General features: G+C 41.8%; 1 protein-coding gene across 2 annotated transcripts in view; it reads left to right on the forward strand.

Annotated features, from left to right (window-relative positions):
- The window catches only part of DHX35 (DEAH-box helicase 35), a 661,155-nt gene that overhangs the window by 218,604 nt on the left and 418,112 nt on the right, over nt 1-24,439 (forward strand). For both annotated transcript variants that reach the window (XM_078652154.1, XM_078652155.1), the window contains 3 exons: nt 10,898-10,959; nt 15,411-15,480; nt 16,318-16,377. In XM_078652154.1, coding sequence (XP_078508280.1) covers nt 10,898-10,959; nt 15,411-15,480; nt 16,318-16,377 — 192 coding nt within the window. The remainder of the gene's footprint in view (nt 1-10,897; nt 10,960-15,410; nt 15,481-16,317; nt 16,378-24,439) is intronic.

Below are 24,439 nucleotides of genomic sequence, written 5' to 3' on the forward strand. Positions count from 1 at the left end.
CGGACAATGGATTCCTCAATATGCATTTCTAGCCAAGCCACTGATACAGTTAACGACACAGGAGGCAGCCGTATTGACTGTTCTCCCTTGGACATCTGAACATACACTTAGTTTTAATGAATTAAAGAAAGCCCTATGCCAAGCACCTGTTCTAGCTACACCGAACTACAGTAAGCCTTTTACACTTTTTGTCACAGAACGTAATGGTACTGCATTATCTGTTCTCACACAAGATCAAGCAGGACAATACAAGCCCTGTGCTTATTTTTCGAGCACATTAGATCCAGTAGCCCAGGCTTTGCCTGCGTGCCTCAAGTCAGTTGCGATTCAGAAAAGGGGGTGGTGATGAACAGCCCCCTTTTTGAATCAAGTCAGTTGCAGCCACAGCTCTAGCAATCAGACAAAGTGATTCCATAGTATTAGGACACTCCCTGACAGTACAAGTTCCACACTCCGTGGAAGTTCTTTTAAACCGAACACAGACTCAGCACTTGACCATTGCACGTTTAACAGGTTATGAACTGACACTGTTCCAGCCACACATAGAAATTAGACGCTGCAACGTTTTAAATCCTGCTACACTGTTACCGTCAGTTACTTCAAATCCTGCCACACATGACTGCGTGGAAGTTATTAACACTATGACTAAGCCAAGACAAGACCTGACAGACATTGCATTACCTAATCCCGACCTGACACTTTATGTGGACGGTTCATGTATGAGAACTAGTACAGGAGAACTAGTAGCCGCGTATGCAGTGACTACTGACACAGAAGTTATTGAAACACACCGTATTGACACCCTGTCTGCTCAAGCAGCAGAGCTAGTTGCTCTGACCCAAGCCTGCATACGTGCCAAGAACCTGAAAGTAAACATATATACAGATTCACGTTATGCATTCGGAGTTGTACACGACTTTGGAGTGCTCTGGCAGGAGAGAGGTTTCATGACTTCTCATGGAACCAAAATTCAGCATGGTCTCCTCATTCAAGCTCTGTTAGATGCAATACATTTACCGACAGCTATCGCTATCATGAAGTGCAAGGCACATACGAAAGTTACTGACATCATTTCCCAAGGTAATGATCTAGCAGATCGAACAGCCAAGCTTACAGCTCAGACTCCAGACATTCCAGTTAACAAGACACAGACATCCACTCCAGAACAGACTACTTGTATGACAGTTAAGGACCCTACACAAGATGTCATAGACATACAGTTACATGCTACTCCTGAAGAAATCAAGAAATGGTCCGAACAAGGAGGGGTCCAGACAGATCAGGGATGGGTGACGAAGGGAAAAGCCACATGGTTTCTCCCCGACTCTATGGTTCAAGTCATTATTAATACCGCACATAGTCCAGCACACCTAGGAGAAAAAGCTATGTTAGACAGTATTCAGAACCTTTGGTTCAACAAGGACTTACGAGCTGCAGCCAAGCAGAAAGTCCGTACCTGTATGATATGTTGTCAATTCAATCCAGGTAAAAGTGTTCCGGTGGAACAAGGTGGATTCCAACCCCCTGACCACCCTTTTGAAGTCCTCCAGATGGATTATATTCAGATGGAGCGATGTCGAGGTTTCAAGTATGTTCTTGTAGTTGTATGCGCTTTGTCCAGGTGGACAGAAGCATATCCAGTTCCAGATTACACAGCAGCGACCACTGCCAAGCAGTTGGTTCGTGAATTCTTCCCCCGTTATGGACTCCCTAGGGTCGTGTATTCTGATAACGGCCAGCCATTCTCCTCTGAGCTCATGAAGCATGTTTCCCTTTTGTTAGGGTACCAGTGGAAGTTCCATTGTGTGCGCCATCCTGAAGCAGCCGGTCTCGTAGAGAGACATAATCAAACTCTGAAAGTCCGTATTGCTAAGACATGTAAAGAGAAAGGTGTAGACTGGCTAGTTGCCCTGCCAGTTGCTTTATTCTTCATGAGGATGGTTGCACATTCCAGATCAGGTCTGTCCCCTTATGAGGTCGTATTCGGCCGCCCCCCAAATATGTGGGGTACACCTAGACCCCGCAGTATTACAGATGTTTCCAGTAATATGTTGACAGATTACCTAGCTTCCTTGATGTCTGCCCTACACTCTTGTCGTTCCCAGGTTGCCGCTGCATTTCCAGACAATACCGAAGTGAAACAGCATGAGGTCATTCCAGGTGACCTAGTACTGGTCAGGAACTTTGATCGTTCAAGTCCGCTGGAGCCTCGTTGGAAGGAGCCGAGACTAGTCCTTCTGACCACCCGTACGGCCGTGAAGTTGGAAGGCCGCAAGGGTTGGGTCCATCTGTCGCATATCAAGAAATTCCATGAAGTCCGGAAAAAGACTTTTAATGACAATTCCAAAGACTGTTCCATTTTTAAAGACTGCCTGAAACCAGACTCTAAATCAGACATTGATTCAAATCCCGAACTGAAAGTTCCTCTGTTTGAGAAAACTCCGCAGCAGGAGTATAAGTTAAAACTCCGGTCTAGTAAAATAAGTCAGCCAGTTTAATTGTCTAAGTCCCCCTCGGGTGAAACGGTTAGACAGGTATCTGACATGTATGAGATAGACCCCCATAGTGAGAGAGTTAGTCAAAACTCTATCAGATGTATCGTTTTTCTAAGTTTTCTATTGTTTCTAAGTTTGATGGTTACCTGCACAAGTTATGCATTGCATTTATGTTTTCCAATTTCGCATGTAAATAAGTTTGCTAATGCTACAGTAGAGCACACATTTAGTGATCTGCCTCCTCACGAGTTATCCTATCGTCTTGCTATGAGAAATAATACATTCATTAGAATGTTACACTATTCACACCAGACCAGCAATGCTACTAATTGTTGGGTGTGTGGTCGACTCCCCCCTTTCCAGACACCGAAGGGAGTTCTGCCACTCTTTCCTTATCCGTTTTCACATAATGGTTCGTGTGGAGCATGGTCCATGTTAACGTCATCTTCCAGTGATATGTCCCTTCTGAATAGAACATGTTTTCCAGACAAGCAAGGTCTCTCCCATAGAACAGGGTTAGATCTAGAAAATGAAGTATATAATTTAGGTAATTATTCTTCGAATTTTATGGTCCTGAATGTTCAGTCTGATACTACTCCAGACTTACCTGCTATTTCAGTACTACCAGTCAAAGGCGAATTATGTGTCAGAAATAATGGTTCCGCACATGTAGGACATAGTGATTGTACTACTACTGTCGAGTATAGTGACAGTGGGAAATCTATTTTCAAAGCTTCACGTCATTCTTATTTTGTTTGTGGTCAGACCGCATATGTTCGTCTGCCCCTCGATTGGGATGGAACATGTTACATTGCCTTCCTACTGCCACCAGTTTTTCTAGCCCCATCTGATTATCACAGAAACACACATCTAGTACACGTCAGACCTAGAAGGGAGATTGAGTCCCCAATTGTCGATCAAACTGAAACTGCTCTAGAACAATATACAGATTTCAATAAAGGTTTCTTCTTCTTTATAGGCCCTGTCCAGAATAGTAAGCTAATACGTAGATTAACCAGAACCCTTGAAGCAGTAGTGAATGAGACTACTTCTGCTCTAGGTAACTTAACTGAAGAGCAATCTGCTATGAGATTTGTCGTGCTCCAAAATCGTCTCGTTCTTGACGTCATACTGGCCGATAGAGGAGGAGCATGTAGAGTCATCGGATCTAGTTGCTGCATTTTCATTCCTAATAACGCGCCGTCTGTTTATTCAGCTATAACCAGACTTCATAAAATTGCCCATCAGTTACACCAGAATCCAGGCACCTGGACATGGTCCGGTTGGCTCTGGAGTATTATATCTGCCTGGGGATGGAAAGTATTGTCATTCCTAGGTATTGCAGTAATGATCATATTCAGTTGCTGCCTCTGTATACAATGTGGCCCTGCGATTTGCGGCATTTGTGCTACCTCTTGTATTCCTAGTCCTAAGTCCCGTTCCAAGACAATTCGAGACGAGCAAATGATGCTATATGAAATGATAGATGGTATCATGAATATTGATGTTTCCTGATGGAAACGTAGGGCACAAGGAGGGAATGTGGAAAAGTAAATTTTGCCATGTTGTATGTGCCTACGTGTTCCCCATCTTATGTTATATGTGCATGATCGATATGCATGTATCCCCTTCTGATCGATTAAAGACGCAATTACAGTTGTGTCCATCTCTAGTATGCCAGTTTCCAGTTATCGTGAATACAACGAATATCAGGCCTATGTAAAGCTACATTGCCACGTTTTACAGTGTGCACGTTAATTCATTGAATTATCCCCGTTTCTAGGCCTCAAAAGGGCCCGGACTCAGATTCAGCTCCTGTTTTCTGAACCCTCTCCGAGAAGCGATACAGCCCCCACCTGTATCCCTGACCCTTAGCTTACTTTCATGCCTCGCAGTGCCCGGCTCGGCCTGGCTCTGCCTCCCAGTCTGCCAGGAGTATGTTATGATTCTAGTTATCAGTCCAGCCCTCCTTCTCTGCATTCCTAAGCTACTGAATCGCATCAATAGTTTCCGTCATGGTCTAGCCTTTATGTCTCCATGTAAGAGAAATACTGTATTAATATTCATAGAATATTCCCCGCACACGCACTACATGTAGAATAATGCATGCTCCAGTCGTAATGTCTGTTAGCCTTTACTCTGATAACTTTTGGATTCTATCAACATGTTCCCTAAATACGAGATACTAGATATGCCCGGGTACATGTCGCTCTGACACTCCAGACTTTCGTCTCCTCTTCTAGCGCAGAAGTCATAGCCCCCCAGTTCTCCCTAGTAACACGTCATTGCCAGTTTGCGCGCACCACTAGGTTAGAGGTCCCAGCTGCTCAGGTAGCCCCCTCCATGTTTCCGCCCCGTTTATGACATATTCTGTTACGTTTGTATCACATGTCTATGTATACGCCCTGTACACGCCTTCTTGTTACCTCATTCTGCCCTTATCTTTCGCGACTGCTACAAACTCCGCCTACTGCTACGCCTACTGTATTGAATACAATGTATTTGTTTAACTATAAATATTGTGCACTGTTATTAAAGTTTGCTAGCCATTCCCAGATCCTGCCCCGGCAGCTGCCGGGCCCTGCCATCCCATTCCCATGCAGGCTGTCCTGTTCCAGTCCTTTTATGCCTGATTAAAGCCTGTACACTCTAGCTACCTCGTATCTTGACTCTTATTTATTGAGCTAACCGTTTATTGATTATAGTCAAAAATAGATCAGGTAATAATTTATTTATTTACCACACCAGGACCGTGCCAGTTCCAAACATTTCTCGTTACCAGTTCTAGTTGCCTGACGCATTCTTAGCACACTCTCACAGCCCGACCATTTCAGCAACTCATTCCATATCTGACGTGTTTATATTAACTTCCCGAGCACCACAGGAGCGCTGCATTTGGTAATGAGTGCTGACAAAAGCCTCTGAAAAATAGATGTTCCAGAAAGGAAAACAACCCTTTTTACCTGTGCAAGCCATTTGTCAGCACAGACTCCCTTTTGAACTGGGTTGTTTCCAGACTGTAGAAAAAAACAATCCCCCCTGAAAAAAACTACTTAATGATTACAGTAGAGGCGAAGGACATACCCAAATAACCAATAGAAAAACTGTGAATCTGAAATACTCCTGTAGGCTGATCTAAGATAGGCTGGGCAATGAAGCTAGGTTTGACTGAAGAAGGTTTTGGAGCAAACATGCCAGCGACTGAAGTAGACAGACACAAATCCCCTTAAAGTAATTTTAAAATATATCAACTATATATTCGTCATGGATGCTAAATATGACTTACATGTGAAACCTAAAAAGTGACACCATGTTGTATTAATCAGCTTATTTGATTTACCTATATAAAAGACAAGCCTTGAATCAGTCAATGTCGTTAGCATATACATGAAGAATAATTTTTTACTTAGTTTGTGTGACAAATAATTAAACAAGACCTATTGGCTATGCCAATGCTTGTTTTGTTTTACTTTCAACCATGCTGCACAGTAGCCAGGCAGCTGTACAACATGGCTTAAAATCCTTGAAAGGTCAATTTGTAGAGCTACTTGGCTTTGCAAAGTTTTTCTTTGCCATCTCGTACAGCTGCATAGCGGACAGTAAAAAATAAAATAAAATAGCACTATATAGCGGACAGCATTGACAATGTTATAGCACTATTGAAATTTTTTAAAAAACTTTTAGCCATGATGCACCGATGTACAAAAAAAAAAAAAAAAAATAACACTGACGAAGAGAAAAGAGCTCACAAAGACACAACCTATTGGTTTTGCCATTGCTTGTGCCACGGGGACATGAGCTTCAGCAACACCGTGAGGCTCACAGACACTTTCAACATTGTACCCACCAGTGAAAAACAGGTTTCTCCTTAGCTCTACACTCCACCCTTGGTTGATGGAGGAGGGGTGTGATGGGTAGTAGATGGCATGGGGCAATAAGGGGGTGAAGCAAGGCACTCAGATTCTTGTATAGCGCTGCATCGCCATCAATATGGCATCATACCATATTAAAGGATGACAGTCAAACTTGTGCCACATCCTTGCTACTGTTTCAGGGGAACAACTAGCTCTGTAAATAAGTTCTATTTAGAGTAACCGTATGTGCACACATTCTGTAGATTCCTGAAAACCTGGCATCTTCCCAGCCCCCTCTGGCAGACCTGTGCTGCACATACCCGAAGAGAGTGTGGTAATACCTGTACATTACCTGACCGTGTAACACTTTGTAACAAGGTGCAGTAACAACAATACATTGGTGCAGACATTCTACAAATTACGTCAAACCCCCAATCAGCATCCGTCAATGACAGGACAACACACAGATTACGTTACCTTTACTGGCACTTTATCTTATCTGGCATTTGTCAGAACATCGAATGTTAAAAATTTGCTAATAGGATGCGGAAATAGTAGTACAATGCACAGACACACATTCCAATAATCCAAGTCCATACTAGTACAACAGTGTGCAGTAATATGTTTTACGCACATTGACTCATATTGAATGTTCATTAAAAGACTGTAGATATGTAGGGGACCGCACACATTTCACTAGTTTATTTTGAATCAAAGCATTGCAATAACAGCACACAACATGCTATGGGTGCATTAAGCACATTACTCCATTGAGGGGTTAACCTAGTTTAATGCACAGGGGTGACTCTACACAGCAACTGACTCTAAGGCAACTCTGACCCCCTACCCGTCTTCCTTGGACTACATCTATCTGAACACAAAGAACTGGCTGAGGACCGGATGAGATATCTGCGCTAAGTATCCGAGCAGGCATCCTGCCTCACTTAGTCGTTACAGGCTCCGCGACTACATCCCAGAACACAAAGTAAATATCGATGAATTAAGGAATGAGCTCACCCCTCCCCTGGCTTGAAACAGATTGGTATCTGTGGCACTACGTATCCCAGAATACACTGGGTTTCACCAAGTAAAGTCAATCTACATAATACAGCATCCTAGCACCTGTAGTATCCACCCTGTAGTGGGCAGCAAGTCCACGAACTGCGAGAGCAGAACAGGAGAAGCAAAAGCGATATGTCTGTCAGATACTTATATGATGTGTGTATGTGTACATGTCTTGGTTTCTTTCTGTGTCTACATGTGCCTATCTGTACTTGAATCTGCCTGTTTGTGTGTAGGCATTGTTACATGTGCATGTGTCGGTTTGCACTGGCGTAACGAAAAGTGAGGGGGCCTCCCTGCACGGTACTTAGAGGGGTCCCCTCCAGGCTCAATCAGGAGCTCTCCGGCCACAGTGCAGTGCCGAGGGGGTCCCTTGGAGCTAGAGGCCCCCCGCACCGCGGGGGCTGCGTGGGCCTGTGTTACGCCCCTGTCGGTTTGCATATGCCTGCGAGTGTCTGCATGTCTTGCTGCGAGTAACTGTGTGTGTGTTTGTTGTAAGAGGGTCGGGTGAAACGTGAGCCTGCTATTGCAACAGCATGGGGGCATTGGCCTGGTCGCCGGACATGAAAGGGTGCCCGGAGAGAGGCGCTTAATTACCCATGACAAAGGAAAGGCAGCAAAGGCAGATAGCACCCCCACTTGGCTCTTCAGACAATTATACGCTCAAAACCCCGAGGTCACACAGTGGAAACAATTAGAGGTTGGCAGATCTGCAGTGGTTTCAGGGGATGTTATCAGAGCAAGTGGAAACATTTATGAGATTTCTGTTTGTACCCAGTGTCAAATTGTTCCTCCCAATCCCCCAAAATGACACCACTTTTGGCAGAAATAAATGCCAAGTTATACTGATGCGCCCCTTATCTTGATTATTAAATGATTTGATAATTTCTTATAACAGTGTTCAAGGATTTTCCCACCACTAATATAGGCAGAGACGGACTAGGCATTGAAATTAACCCTAGAGGTGCCTGGATGCTATCCAAAAATTGCAATGATGCATGACACTCAAATGTTTCTGGGAATACTCAAAACGGTGCCTGGCTCATACATGATATCCCATTAGGAAAATAGTCCATCATAAATCTAGTGACAGAAATAAAAAGATCAGTTTTAAATATAAACCACCTCAGTCCAAGTCTGCTGTAATTCCGATTTTGTTTCTGAGTCAGCATTACAAACCGTGTGGGACATACCACACCACACGTGTAGTAATTTTTCCAGTTCGTCAGGAAAAACATGCAAAATCTGAATGAAAATAAATGTTCGATAAGAACGTACATCTATAGTATAGGAAGCACAAAACTCCATTGGGTATGCTATCGATATTCAGAGCAGAAAAACTTAGAAGTTTGAGTGAATACTGCACTCGGAAATATTGGTGTTTACCAGGGTAAATTCCTACTGCGCTGACATTCCAATGTGGGATTAGTGCCAGTGAATAACCTATGAGTATTCCCGTAGGAGTACATAAAATATCTTCACAATTGCCTTCATGGAATCCAAGTGTGCTGACAATATATGCAGTGCCTGTGTGTTGATCAAACGCTGCAGGGTGCCGTCTTTTCATAGTAAAATCTTAACACAGTGTGGCAACGGCAAATGTTTACAGATCAAAGGCATTCATGTCTCCTCCAAGTAAGGTCACCACGACAATTTGTTCTCATTTGACAGAAATAAAATGCGCATTGTTGTTGTGGACAAGCTGCTCTATTTAATTGTCGCGGTGCTGTACCTCTCATGATAATGCAATAATGAATGTGGACGCTACCATCAGAAGGGGGCTCAGGCCGCAATTACTCACAATGCTTGTCAGCTGGTATCAGTTGCAGCCCTTGCAATGCCACACGCTGATGGATGGCCTTACTGTGCTCCGCGATGTCCTCTAAGGCACAGCAAATGTTTTATGCATTTAGTGAGATGGAGATAAGTGAGCATGCTTATTAGCAGTAACGCGAACAGACAAAAGAGGAATATTCAGATTATTAAGCATGTCAGAGACAAACGGCACAGTCATATTCGTGATTTCCATTTCAGTCTGATGGAACTGAGAACATTGCCCCGGAAGCACTTTTATGTACTGTAGCATCGTCCTAAATGCGCAGGTGGCCCTAATAATAGACGGACGGACCCTTTGAAAACACCACTGCCACGAGCCAGAGCTGCCGGCAAGCTCGCGTGGCATCAGGAGGAGGCGCGGCAGCAGGAGGGAGGAGGGGGACCCGCACTTGCGAGAGCGATAATTGCTGCATTTGGTGGCGCGCGCTCCTGCAAGTAGACCGCCTCACGTGCACGCATTGCCATTGATGGCAATGCAACGCGTGAACGTTTTTGGCCCACAAAGCAAGTCGATTACATGAGGTCCCCCCCTATGCAATGCATGTGCGTTGCGTAGGCGAGACCTAAAAAGGGAAGGGTGTTTAACATTTGTGACTAAGTTATTTTGTTTCTCGAACGTAGCTGCGCATAATTTGAAAATACGTTTGAGTAAACAGAATTTTAGCTTAGAAATATGTTTACATTCTCAGTGGTGAAAAGTGCCAAAAGGGAAGCACGTTTTATCAATCAATGAATTGGTGGTAGTTTTTACATAGAAAAAGACAATGTGTTGTTACAGGTGTTAACTCTGTATAAGGACTATAGTAAAACATACTGACCATTGTAAGAAGTACCAGTGTTTCCAAAGGAAATCGGTTTCTCTCTTACAAAACAGCGAGGCCACAAAACAATCATTGACTTATAACAAAAGCTGACCACTTGTTTACATTGTTTAGCAACTTTAAATATTAACATTTTGCAGTGCTTGCACTTAGTGTAACTAGTACCTGCTTTTAGCAAAAATATCAGCGAGATCTGAAAATTCACTGTTCCTTATTTGTTGTGTGTTAGTATGTATTTTACAGTGTTTGCATGTTTGCAACAAAAACTACCATTAAATTCATTTTTTTAATTGAAAAGAAGAAGGTCATTACAATAGCCTCTTAGGCATAGCATGCACTTCTTTTTTTTAGTGCAGGAGTTACCAATAAAGTTGGTGCTGGCACTCTTTGCAGTGGACCTTTTAGACTGAATTCTTACATTTTCGCATTCTATTAACTATAATTTGATTTTAGAGCTGCATGTTCTCACTTTCACTGAACTCTAAATAAGTATAATCGCCTCATCGTCAAGAATAAAATCAAGCGATTACTGACACCTGTCATAAAATTACATTGATGTACTTATAGCCCTTCTAGCATTTTCTGATTCATAGATTTATTGTTAAGTGAAATTCAGATGATATTAGTGGTTATAGGCGGAAGCCCTTCAGCATCATATGACTCATGGAATCAGGAGAGTTAGACCATCTGTTGGCGTAGGTGTGTACAAGGGGTGACATGTTGTTAAAAATTCTTATATTGCAAGCCAAAATACCAAGCATTGCCTTGTGCTGAGTGTGTTTGAGAGGATGAACAGGACGAAACGCGACTGATATATAATTCTGTTTAGTTTTTGACAGATGGAATGCTGGTTCGTGAAATGATGGCAGATCCATTGCTAAAGAAATACAGGTACAGAGCTGCATTTGCTCTTCAAAAAAGGAATTCCTTCACTATGCATTTGTACTCTGATAAATCATTCAATTATCTTCCTATAGAAAAGAAGCACACATGATTTTCATCAACCTCATGGTGCTAAGAAACTTTTTGAATTCTTTCAAGGCCCCATTATGAAAACATCCTTCAATGCTAACATGCAAATTGAGAAATCCCCTCACACTGTAAAAGACACAGAAGGTTATCAGTGAAAGCCTAGCTAGAATCTCTAATTAATTTCAATTGACAATGTTAGAGAGATTGACATGTAACAAAGGAACTTATGACTAAATATTATGAACTTCTAATTTAGTAGTTAAACATGTTTGAACTATGTAAAGTAAACGCATACTGCATCTGGTCCATGTAAGAATAGCAGTAAGAATCAAGATTTTTGCTTGTAACCTTTATTTAACCTTCCTTCCAACTTAGTGACCTTGGTATGCTTGACTTGTCTTGTCGACCTTGGTATGCTTACAAGCGGAAGAAACCAAAAGGATCTATAACTACCGCGATTAATATTTAACGGTGAGGTTGAAAGCAAGGTTGATGCTCAATGTTTGTTAACGCTTTCGTGTGAGATAGTCCAGCATGAACAGAAAGAACCAATGTCCAAGTATATAGACTTTATTACTACATTTAACTGTTTACCAAAACATATATATATATATCTACAAAAAGCATTTACTATTCATTTATTTGGTGTTTGAAGTAGAGCTCATGTGGAGCACAAACCGTCTGCTTCATGACGTAAATACAACACAAATGTAATAGGATGGACAGAGGGTTTTTACGTAGCCTTTTTTTTAAGTTAATCTATCAAATAAACATTGTTGTCAGCAATTACCTGGATAAAGTGCTGACAATCAAAATGATGGAATTGATCCAGCTTAATCCATATTCAGTCATCTAAACTGGCAAGTAGTTAAATAACTGAATGTGTTGAAGAAAACATATGCTATGCAAATTTACAGAGTCAATGACCTTTTCGAATTTCTGCTAAGCAAATCTTAAGGCTTGGTATTCAAGAATTCAAGCTGCCTCTTCCAGCAGTAGTCTCACTTTTCTTTAAATCATTGTAGAAATGAATTTAAAGTTCCAACTGATGCCCTCAGCTTGGTTTGGGTAACCAATTATTCCATTTGTGCCTCTGCTTCTCCAGTTGTAGCTTGGGAAACAGTCTAAGCTTACTGAGGACAGTAGGGAGGGTGTATAGTAGCTTTGTAACTCAGATCAGATCAGTGTATGAATAATAGTCACATTAAAGAAATGAAATCAATGCCCACTTCAAATTATTTACTCATAACTAGAAATAAGCCACTAAAGTATATTCCAGTAATTTGCATTTCTCTGATATTTATTTTCTAAGAAATATTTTCATTTTTAAATACTCTAGGATAAAATGAAAGGTATGACAATCCTGAACTAAATGTTCAATCTGCTAGGGCAGTTAGTAGCTAAAACTACTTTTACTTCCATGTTCTGTATAAACATTTTTTAACCTTTGCTTCTACTTGAGATCCGAATCTATATAATCAAAGCTGGTATTGTGAATTTTTTCATAGAAGCAATTTTTACTTTGAAGGAATTATTATCCACTAAGGCTGGGAGAGCTCCTGGTTCAAACAGTATCACACCAACTTGTACACACAATCTTAGCTACAGCTGTTTCTTTTTTCCATTTCAACTCACTGTTCCCTCATTGTCCAGAGTTTTGTTTGAAGGAGCTTGATTTCATATTCAATAGTCTTGGTCTTTTTATAGCATTATGTTCTAGTGTTGATCATGTGCGTCTGTCCTGAGCAAACGTCAGATTTTAATTGATTTGTATTTCACAGATTCCTGTTGATTTAAGAATCAGGCCGTTGCAGTATTGTAGTCCTGGTGTAGTTTTGTTTACAGTTGTTGAAATTGTAGGGTTGCAGTTTTAAATATGGTGTTAATGTGTTAAATATTGTAGTTCTTTTTTAGGTTGTACCGAAACCCTTTCACCCTCAGGGTTCTGTCTCTACAGCAGGGGGTGCTGCAGGGCTCCTTGTTGGGCTCTACCCTTTTTAATCTGTATCTGCGCCCCATGGCTGATATCATCGAGCGCCCCAGGTTTGACATCATATCGTACGTCGATGATACACAGCTGATTGTCAACTTAACACAAAACTCTTCTAGTGCTGCGGTTCCTTTGAGAGCCTGTTTGTCAGGGGTAGCCCAATGGATGGACCTCATCAGCCTAAAATTAAATGTGGGCAAGACCGAGGTCCTTATTTTGGGCAAGCAGTCGCCAATCTGGTCTCCCAATTAGTGCCCATTTATCTTAGGCTCCCTTCCATCATCAGAGCCTAGGGTTAGAAATCAGGTCATTTGGTCTGATGAAAACCTTACCTTTGACTGTCAAATCACAGCCTTGGCCGGCAAATGCTTTGGGATTCTAAAATCCCTGAAAAACATCATTCACCTTCTGCCTGAGTCTGCACAAAAAACAGTGATTCAGGCATTGTTATCTTCCGGTTGGACTATTGTAACATCCTTTACCTGGGAGTCTCTCAGTGTCAGCTGATGAGACTCCAGTGTGTGCAGAATGCTGCTGCTCGGCTTTTGTTAAATCTCCCTAAGCGAGCCTTTATGAGCTTGACTCTGAGCAAACTTCACTGGCTCTTGATTGAGAAATGTCTTTCCTTTAAGGCTTTCTGCTATTGCTACAGAGCATTAAGGAAGACAGGGGCCAACTATTTGCACCTGCTTATCAGGTCTTACTCTCCTACCAGGTGTCTCAGGTCCTCTGTGACCTTGCTGGCTAAAATTCCCAGAGTTAAGATGGTCTGCAGTGGGAGCAGCTCCTTGCTTGGCACCCAAGTTATGGAACTCTCTTCCTCTCTATCTTAGGCAATTGTATACAGCAGCTATGTTCTGGAAACATCTGAAAACATGGCTTTTTAGATAGGCTGTTAGTTCTGTCTAGCCTTTCCGTAAACCTCCTTGGGAATTTCTGACTATTCAGCGCTGCGGCACTTCTTTTGAAGTAACTATAGCGCTTTAGAAGTTCTATTAATATTATTGTTATTATTATTATTAATTATGATGTTGTCATTGTTTTGCTGTTGTGTTATTGTTGTAAGGTGTTGTGTGATGTAGAGTTGCTGTGTTAAAGTTGTGGTATGATGGTGCTGTACTCTTGTACTCTTCTGATATTGATGTGGTTGTAATGTTATAATGTCATTGTATTATTTACTTTCTTCATTGCCTTTGTGTTGGGTATGGTTGTCATTGCGTAGTGTTATAACTGTACTGTGGTAGGTGCAGTGATCCAGATGACGTTAAGTTTGTAATTGATGGGTTACTGTTTTGTTATTATTGTTGGGTTTTGAGTAGTATTTGTCTTTGTGTAGTGTAGTATTTATAGTTTTTTCAGTGAAATGCTACATGCAAGTCATTGTCATAATGCAAGTAATGCTGCAGTTGTTTTGTGGGCTTGTGGTGTTTCAGGGACAGTACAAAGAAATTAGGAGCACTTGGGTATGAAGAAAAGCAATTGAATACTACAAATGAAGGAATCACTCTGCACTCTAAAAATGCCACTGCAGATGCTTAAAAGTACACACAGCATAGCAGTCATTCAGTTTTGGCCTGGCTTAACCTAAGCTAACTGATAGAGCTCCCATACACCTTATATACACCATTAAACAGGTTTGGTCTAAATATCCTTAAAACATCAAGTTGAAATGCTGTATTTGTGGTTCAAGTTATTATAGTGTTAACAAGTTGGAGTGTTGCTCTATTGGTTATGCTTCCTTTTCCAGTGCCAAAGTTGTGGTTGTAGTGTAGTCATTGCAGCTGTAATGTTGTAATTTGTGGGCTATAGTATTGTAGTTTCAGTTCTTGTTTTGTAGTGTGGTGATGGTGATGCTTTCTGCAGACGAGTGAAAGTAAGACAGCTGGATCCTTTTTCCACAGTCCCTTAATATTGCTCGACTTAGGCCAAGTTGTTCTGTAAGAATTCTTTTAAATTACTACTGAATAGCTGGTTCCTGTAACTTGGGGCAAGGCACTCATTCTGCCGCTGTCATGTTAGCACAATGTTTCTGACAGAAATAGAGGGAGGCGCACCATCTGTAAAGATAGATGGGCATGGTTCTTATTAAATAAATATTTTTATGAAAATGAGAATGGACCTCGTTCATATGTTAAATACTGGAGAAAAATCCACTGGACTTGAGAGTGCAGAACAAATATATCTTGTCTTACTCCACAGCCTGGGTTTGTTTAGACATTATTTTCCCGTCATGCCTGAAGTGCCCCTTTTCTGCAGGTAGCCTTTGAAGCTGTGCTGACATGATTTCAGTAGGTATTATTCTTGTGTTACTTGTTGAGTTTCGTCCGATTTCAGTGTGCTTGGTCTGTCTTGATCTTGTCTTTCCTTGTTCCATTCACAGCGTCCTAATGTTAGATGAAGCGCATGAGAGAACCCTTTATACAGATATCGCCATCGGCCTATTGAAGAAGGTGAGAGGCCTGCGACATTTCCAGTAATTGAACTTAAACTCTGACTGTATCACTGGTTGCAGTCTCATTAATGCTATTCACATGGCCAAGGGATATGTAGAATAGATCGGAGAGACAACGTGCCAGACACCGCTGTGAACTCTTATGGTTAAATTCTCCTTTGACGAATATCTTGCAAACCCTGTGCAACTATGACAGCAAAATTAAAACCAAATGCCATGTATATGATGAACTTTGTGAGTTGATAGTAATGCTTTGGTAGTGGCACTACAATTGTGTGTCACTGTTATCTTGTTTTGCTATGACAGGGAATCTCACACCATTCACACTGTACCCATGACATTGTGTCATACTACATTGGTGGAGCTTACTCCATATAATGGTCTCACAGTGACTATTACCGTAGGATGATTTGAAAGATAGACTTTCACAATGCGCATCTCTAACAGGGATGTCAACCCTCATTCCAAGCAATAGAAAATACATTTTCTGCTATATGGTGACCTTTGCAGAAAATATACTGTTCAAACTAATTTGACTCACTTTAAAGCCTGAATGTTGTGTTCTGATGGGGTTGCGTCTTTCTCTCCAGGTGGGAAGGATGCATGCCAGGTTTCTAGGATACCCAGTTACTGTGGAGTTATGTAAATGATCTCCATTGAGGTTAATCCTAAACTCATTTATCATAAGAGGATCCTGAAAACCAAGCACAGATTAGACATAATTGGGCTTGCGTTGGTCATCCCACATGAAAGATTTTTTTTTTTTAAAATGACATAGAGGCATGCTTAGTACAAAAGAATACATTTTCTGCATTTCTCTGTCTTGATTTCATAGATTCAGAAAAAGCGAGGGGATCTCCGACTCATTGTCACATCTGCAACACTTGATGCAGAGGTAAGTGCAAAAGATTGGTGATTTGTGTCCTCTGCTTTGTCAGCATATATATTCAGTAGTGAAAACTGTAAGGACTTGTTTTCACGGAGCATGACTGATTTATTTTCATACACTAACAACATAATAGTTGTTTGGGAGAAGGCTGGAATTAAAGGTAATCACTTCTAAGAAGAAAAGTATTGATCCTCTAGAAAGGATCCTCACCAGACTGGCCCTAAAATTGGCTCTGTTAAAAAAGCAGCTGGTGTAATGGCCAGGTTTCAGGTGATGATGGACACTGAAGATGCCTACACTTCCTGCTTCCTGACTATGACATTTCAGGTTGCCAGCACAGCTTAAAATGGAGACCAATGGCCATTAAGCGGAGGCAGTGGAAGCTGTTCTTATCTGAACATTCCCAGACCTCAGATTTCAATACAAACTAGGCCTTTTAATGCTGAAACTAGACTTACAACGGGTTCTTCCCCTAAAAAGTGGTCACAGAAGGGACCTGCTCCTTCATCTGCCACTTTTGATGAGGCTTCATGATCTCTGTACAAGGTGCCTCTTGCTTTATCAGCCCTCTCCTGTAACTTTCTGGTGGACCGCTTGAACAGATTGTCAGTGCCATCTAGTTTGGTAGCATGCAATGCCTCTGAGAGAAGTAATTCATCAGCGCAAGTTAATCATTACAAGCCAGGAGAGTAGCCTATAACTTTAGGACACAAATATTTGAGAACCTTTCGAAGGTAGAACATCCCCACTTGTAGAACGGCGACCCATGGAATGACAATAGTGATCATTATATATTTTTTTAGTTTGATTTTATTGAAGGAATAAAGAAGGGAGGGGAAGGAGGGAAAGGGGGAAGTAGTAATTACAATAAATACAGAAATGAAATAAGCAATACATAAAAAATTCTCATGAAAGGCAAGCATAACAAGCATGAGGAATCATGAACATATCACATGAATACGATTGAAAGTTACAGTACAATATAATGAAACTTTAAAATTACCGCAATAAGGCAATAAGAAAATCATGGGGGTTTGCGTACTTCAACTGTGCTGGAATCTGGAGAGGCATGTACAGGAGCAGAGGAAGAAAGATATGTTACCAAAGGAAGCCAAATCAGGTCACGTTTAATTGCCAAGGAGATGGGAGACACATAATTGGTATCTAGACGATGATGAAAGCAGACCGCGTTCCACCAAGATTGGTAGGAGATACTTGCAGCATGTTTCCAGTTAGAAGTATTGGTATGGAAAGCCACCGCTATTAAAAGGTCAAGTAATAGGTAGTGACGGGGGTATTGAGGAAGTTCCGGTGAAAGAGAGCCTAGAAAAACTTGTGAAGGGGAAAAGGAAACCTGAAACTGAAAAATCTTTTGTATTTGTTTCCAAACTAGCTGCCAGAAATGGGAAATAGGAGGACAATCAAACAGCATGTGTTTGAGATCTGCAGAGGGACAGGAGCATGACCAACAAGTAGAGGGAGTATCTGATTAAAAATGGGATAAAGCAAGTGGAGTAAATAAAGTTCTATTATAAATGAAATATAAAGTTTGGGTAGTATTAGCAGCTCTAGAGGTCTTATGAATTTTAGTCCAAATTTTATCCCAAAAAAGTACCGGCCAATCCTGAGAAAGATCCGATGCCCAAGCAGTCTCGATTCTAGACTTTAGTCTATCATTGGTATAACGGAAAGAGTTATACAGAGCAGAGGCAGAAGGAGAGGCCTCCAATAATAAAGAAGTGGGTTTACGTTCCAAAGGAACATCATTGAGAGATGGTAAGGAGCGAAGATATAAGATCAGAACTGGATAAAGAGCAGTGTATTGTGGCCGAGCCGAAGAAGGCAGTGAGAAAGAGGATTGAAGATCATGGAAGGAGAGAGGAGTATCATTAGAAACCAATTGAGAAATCCAGCATATTCCTCGAGAGTACCAGGTCTTCCAAAAGATGGTGCGATTGCGAATTTTGAGAAGAGAATTGTTCCAGATCGGTTGTTCGTGGATGGAAAGGAGGGAGGGGTAAGATGAAGATAAGTAGGGTAGAAGGAGATTACCAGAGTGAGAAATAACAGGCGAACGAAGGCGAGCAGAAGAAGATGTAAAGGACAAGAATTCGCGAAAGGTAAAAGGGGAAATAAAGGAAGATTCCATACTCAACCAGACAGGAGGATAATGAGGAAGGTCAGAAGAAAACCAGCGGGTTGATTGTTTCAAAGAGAAGGCTCGATGATATTCTCTAAAGTCAGGAAAGCGTACTCCAGAATGAGCCTTGTCCTTACGTAAGGAGGTAAGAGCTATCCGAGGGCGCTTACCGTTCCACAAAAATTTCAGTAATAAAGAGTCAATTTTTTGGAAGAAAGAAATTGGAATGTGCAAAGGAAGCATGGAAATAGTGTAAAGAAGAAGAGGGGATAACATCATCTTTATAGAGTTGAGCCGACCCCACCAGGATAGAAAGAGTGGGTTCCAACGTGCGATAGCTGTGTCCATTTTCTTGGAAATATAATCGAAGTTTAGTTTGAGAGTATCAGATAAAAGAGGAGCAAACCAAACACCCAGATATTTGATTTTAGATGGTTGCCATGAGAAGCCCGTTTGAGAAAAAAGATGTTTCTGGCAGAGAGAATTTAAAGGCAAAATTTCATATTTATCGGCGTTTAAGCGATAACCAGAAACCGCAGAGAAAGAAGAGACCTGCTGAAGAAAGGAGGGAATAGAGGAAGCAGGATCAGAGCAATAAAAAAGAATATCGTCAGCATAAACTGAGAGTTTAACCTGATGAGAACCAAATTCGAAACCGGAAATACTGTCATCCAGACGGATTTTAGTAAGGAAAGGTTCCAAAGCTAAAACAAAAAGCAAGGGGGATAAAGGGCAACCCTGTCGAACTCCCCTATGTAATGAGAAATAGTCCGAGGACATCCCGTTGACAAAAATGGAAGCCTGAGGGTCATAATAAAGTAAAGAAACAAAGGAGATGAATTTGGAAGGGATACCGATCCAACGCAAAGCCTGAAACATAAAATCCCACCCAATCCTATCAAAGGCTTTCTCCGCGTCTAAAGAGATAGTCGCAAAAGGGAGAGCCAGAGAGGAAGCCTTGCTAAGTATGTTAAGGAAGACACGGGAATTGACGGAGGATAGACCTCCCTTGACAAAACCCGATTGTTCTGGACCAACTAGATCCGGTAAAAGGGGATCCATGCGTAATGCCAATATCTTAGCTAGGATTTTATAATCAGTATTGACAAGGGATATTGGTCTATAATTCTTGCATAAAGAGTGGTCTTTATCCTCTTTGGGGATCAAACAAATTAAAGCCTGTTGAAAATAACCGCTTGAAGAACCAGCTCCAAGGAAGGATTGAAATAGGAGTAAAAGTTTGGGAAGAAGGAGAGAGGCGAAGTGGCTATAAAATTCAATAGTGAAACCATCAGGGCCTGGAGATTTACCGTGGCGCAATTTGGAAACAGCATGGGAAATTTCAGAGAGAGAAATGTCCCGTTCCAGAGAATGGAAATCAACATGAGGAAACGGAGGAGAGGGGAGAGAATGAAAGTAAGAAAGAAGATCTACAGACTCTGGGACCTGTTCGGGAGTATAGAGATTGTCGTAAAATTTGACAAACTCAGCAAGAATATCTTTATCTTTAAATGTGGATTCTCCAGAAGAAGTCTTAATGGATTCAATCTTTGTACGTTCCTTTCTTATTTTTAAGTAATTGGCCAAGAGTTTCCCCATTTTATTCTTACCTCCATAATATCGGGAGTTACATTTTAGTAAAAGATTAGAGGCTGCGTCGGTTGTGAATTTATTAAATGAGATTTTTGCATCAATAAGTGCCTTAAGGGAAGTCTCAGGTTTAGAGGTGTAATAGGCAAGCTCCAAAGTTTTAATGTCAGCTAAAATATGGGTATGATTTAGTAGGAAAAATTCAGTGGCAAAGGCATTAAATTCAGGAAAAAAAAGTGGGTTCCAAAAGCAGAGCATTGTTAAAACGCCATCTGCCAGAGTGGGGAGAAAATGGGAGTAGGTCAAGGTCCACAAAAACCGGAGCATGGTCGGAGAGCAGAATGGAGCCAATTTCAGAGCGAATAGCGTGTTGAGAGAGGGATTTACTAAGGAAGATATGGTCAATTCGGGACTGGGATTGATGAGGAGGGGAGAAAAAACGGTACTCTCTAAGGTCAGGATTACACAATCTCCAAATATCTACCAAAGCATTGTTTTGAAAGGTATTTACAAATTGAGTGTGCATCCTGGAGGAGACAAAATTGACTTTTGAATGTCGATCAAGGAAGGGGTCAACAACCTGATTACAATCTCCTCCGAGAAGTATGTAATCCCCAGAGAGGGAGGACAATTTAGTAGAAATAGAGGGCCAAAAGGACCTGTCGATCCCAGTAGGAGCATACACATTAAAAAGGGTGAGAGGAATATTATCTATGAGCAGTGTAACAATAACCCAACGACCATCAACATCACATTCATGCGAAATTGAGGAAACATTTAACTTTTTATGCAACAAAATCACAACACCATTTTTCCTGGTAACCGTGGGAGAGCAAATAACATGACCCACCCAACAACGCTTGAGCTTCAGAGCCTCTGCCTCAGAGAGATGAGTCTCCTGAAGGAGGGCAACATCAGTCTTAAGTCTTGCTAAATGTGATAGAACCCTTTGCCTTTTAATGGGAATATTTAATCCCTTAACGTTCCATGTCGTTACACGGAATGGAACAGCAAAGAAAAACAACTAACAGCAACATGCTTATTAATGCATAAAAATAAACTGAGAAAATTGAGAAAAGTGCAAACATAGTGATGAGGAGAAATGGATGAGAGAAGAGAAATGAAGAGAAGGAAAAAGAAGTAATGAAAAGGAAGAAAAAATCGCTATAGAGATAATACTGAATCCGAGAAGAGAGAAAAGAGGAGAAAGGGAGAGACCAGGGAAAAGGTAAGATTAAAAAAAGAGAAGGAGGGAAGATAGATTGAAAGCAGATCAAGAAGAAGACAGTACAAGTCCAGAACGAACGACTGAAAGACATACTTACGAAAATGAAGAAACACAAACGAGAACGAGGGTGGGAGCGCCTAAGGAAGACGGCGACAACACCGGGAGCGGATGTCAGACCGTAAATATCACAGATCCATAAAAGCAGTGTATGAGACAATTGATACAACCGGAAAGCAAACGGAAGGGAGGTACCTGCAAATACAAGAAAAGAAGGAAGGTAAATACATGTACGGAGGAGAAAAGACAAAATGCGCAATGAAATGAAAGAGGTAAATACACGAAGATAAAATGACAACAGTGCTAGAGACTACAAATAAAGAGCAACATCATCAAAGAGGAGACTTTAGGAACATCAGCCAGGTCTGGAGACATCCATGACATCAGGGGCATGTTGGCAAAGGAATGCTTGAAGGACGGCAGGATCCTCATAAGTGGTGGTTTTGTCCTTGTACGTAACTTTGAAAAGACAAGGATGAAGAAGTCCGTAACAAGCATTGAGGGCTCTGAGCTGCGGGCGCAAGTACAAGAACCTCTTCCTCCTGTCCGTGGTTGCCTTGGAGACATCTTGAGATAAGTAAAGACGATGACTGTCCCATACAATTTGCTTTTTGAGTTTGGCGGCAGAGAGGACCTGTAAAAGGTCTGTATATTGAAGGAACAGCATGATTACTCCTCTAGGTTTGTTAGAAACTCTAGGACCAAGACGATGAGCCCTTTGAATGTTGATAGAGGCTAAGGCACGAGCATCCAAGATCTTTGAAAGAGAAGATGGAAAGAAGGCAGTAGGATTGGACCCTTCTGTGAGCTCAGGATGACCATACAGGCGAAGGTTATTCCTGCGATTTCTGTTTTCCAAATCCTCTGTATGCTTTTTAAGTAAAAGAACCTCAGCTTCGAGTACAGGGATGCGAGAGCAGGAAGAGTGAAGAGAGTCTGTGGATTGCTCTAGAAGATGTACACGAGAGTCTAAAGAGGTCCATTTATCTTGCATAGCCTGCATATTGATGGTAGTTGCTTCCATAAAAGGTTTGAGAGCTCGCAGTTCTTCTAAAATGATATCCATGGCTGAGGAAGAAGCTGCACTTCCAGGTGACGGGGGATTCTTTTTAAGGCGCTTGGGGGAAGCCACAGTGGAAGAAGTTTTCCTGTCCTTCTGAGACTTAGGAATAGCACCATGAGAGACCTCAGATTTTGACACCGCAGCCTCCTCCATGTCCTGAGAATGGGAGTCGGAATCTGAACCAAGAGGCAATTTTTTAATTGCAGATATCTTCAGGGTGCGGAGCTTCCCCATATACACTACCAGTGAACAGTTGAGAAAAGAGGTCGATGATCCAGACGAAACAATAGATAGTTCTGCACCATTCAAAAATGTGATATGGCTGATGCACAAATTAGATTAGGTAAAAGAAAAGCTGAAACACTCTCTCAGTCAGAACAACCTGCGAAAAGCCTGCCTAAAAAGGGACATAGTAGCAGCAGGCGATATTCAAGTGTAAGCGGTCAGGGCACAATGTAGTAGTCTCAAAAGCACATAAAAGGCATCAAAATAAGTCATTCACAAAAAGCAGAAGGCAAGTAAGTTGGCTTAGCAGAAACGTTGCAGTAAGGGGCTCCAAAAGCATGGCCAGTGGCAGCAGAATGCACAATTTGTAAGCCAAGAAGGAAAAGCAGGCACAAAATGGCGGCTGGTGTGAGGTAGAGAATCACGGTAAAATTCTGGCCAGAAACGGGCTTCTAATGGGGAGTCCACAACATGAAACACTCACCGCATGTTGAAAGGAATGAGGAGAGGATGTCCATGGGGAGAGTGCCAGCTCAAAAAGGTGGAAACATTGGTAATGTAGAAAGCGCTCCGTTTGCTCCAAATAAACAAAATGGCGGCCGGAACCAAATCGTCCGGTCGAAACTAGCAAGTTCGTCAAAAATGCCCGAAAATTTGATTTAGTGAGGGCGCTGGGCTCACCTCACATCCTGGATGCTGGTACTATGCCTGAAACGGTTTTCCGCGCTCAGACACTGCCAAAATTCGCTTCACAAAAGCGGCCGGCGCTGGAGCTCACGGTTCACGCCGCCATCTCGCGTGACGCGTTAGCCACGCCCCAGTGATCATTATATTAATGCACTATCAACCAGCAATTCTGGGGATGTTGGTGATCGGCACAAAGGTGTGCCTTGGTGTGTTCCATCCTCACAAAAGAATACCCTCTTAATGTGCCCATTTCTTTTTCTTGCCTGATGAATACACGGACAAGGTAATTTGACATCCCGAACACTTTTGAGGTGAAGTGTAAATACAAGGCTTCTGATTGAGGTCTGGTTTTCCTAACTGTTTGTTCACAGCTCTTTGTTTTTTCCAGTGGTATCAAAGAGATTGTCTTTAACTTGAGAGATGGTGACTCACCCTAATGGGGGGAAAGCTGATACCTGGTTTTATTGGTAACAAAGATAGTACTCTCTGTGGATTTTCAGTTTGAGCTGCCATTGCCACCTGCTTACACGTAGGTCGGATCAAAGCATGTGAGACAGGCGAGCGAGTTTTATTGATTTCCATCCTGAGGCTAAAGGGGGGCAGCCTAAATAGCTTCTTGTTAAGGGGGAAAAGTATGGTCAGCGGAAGATATTGCATATCCATCAGTCCGGTAGGTAGCTCAGCTCATTCAGTAGTGTTCCTGAAGCATGCATAGTCAAAACTGTAGGGTTTCGGGCCCAAGGATCAGCTAGGTATTACCAACCTTTAGCCCTCCGACAGATAAAAAAAAAGCAACAAATGAGGATCCTGTTGTGTGTATTATCTTCCTCCATCAGGTGTGCCCTTTCTCCTTCTCTGTTAGTTTCCTCTCGTACTTTCCCTCTCCCAGACTCCACTGCACCTCTTACATCCTGCTCCTCCTCCCTATCATAGTCTTCCTTTCTCCCTTTAAGTTGGCCTTCTTAGCTCTTGTCAATGCACTGAGAAAGCATATTATTCCGTACTAATAATGAAAGTTGTCTAAGAGTAAATTCTAGAAGGGCAGGAGGATGCCCCCGCAGGTAAGGCTAGAAGGTGG

The sequence above is a fragment of the Lissotriton helveticus genome, chromosome 7 (genome assembly GCF_964261635.1).
Source record: "Lissotriton helveticus chromosome 7, aLisHel1.1, whole genome shotgun sequence".
NCBI classification, from domain to species: Eukaryota; Metazoa; Chordata; class Amphibia; order Caudata; family Salamandridae; genus Lissotriton; species Lissotriton helveticus.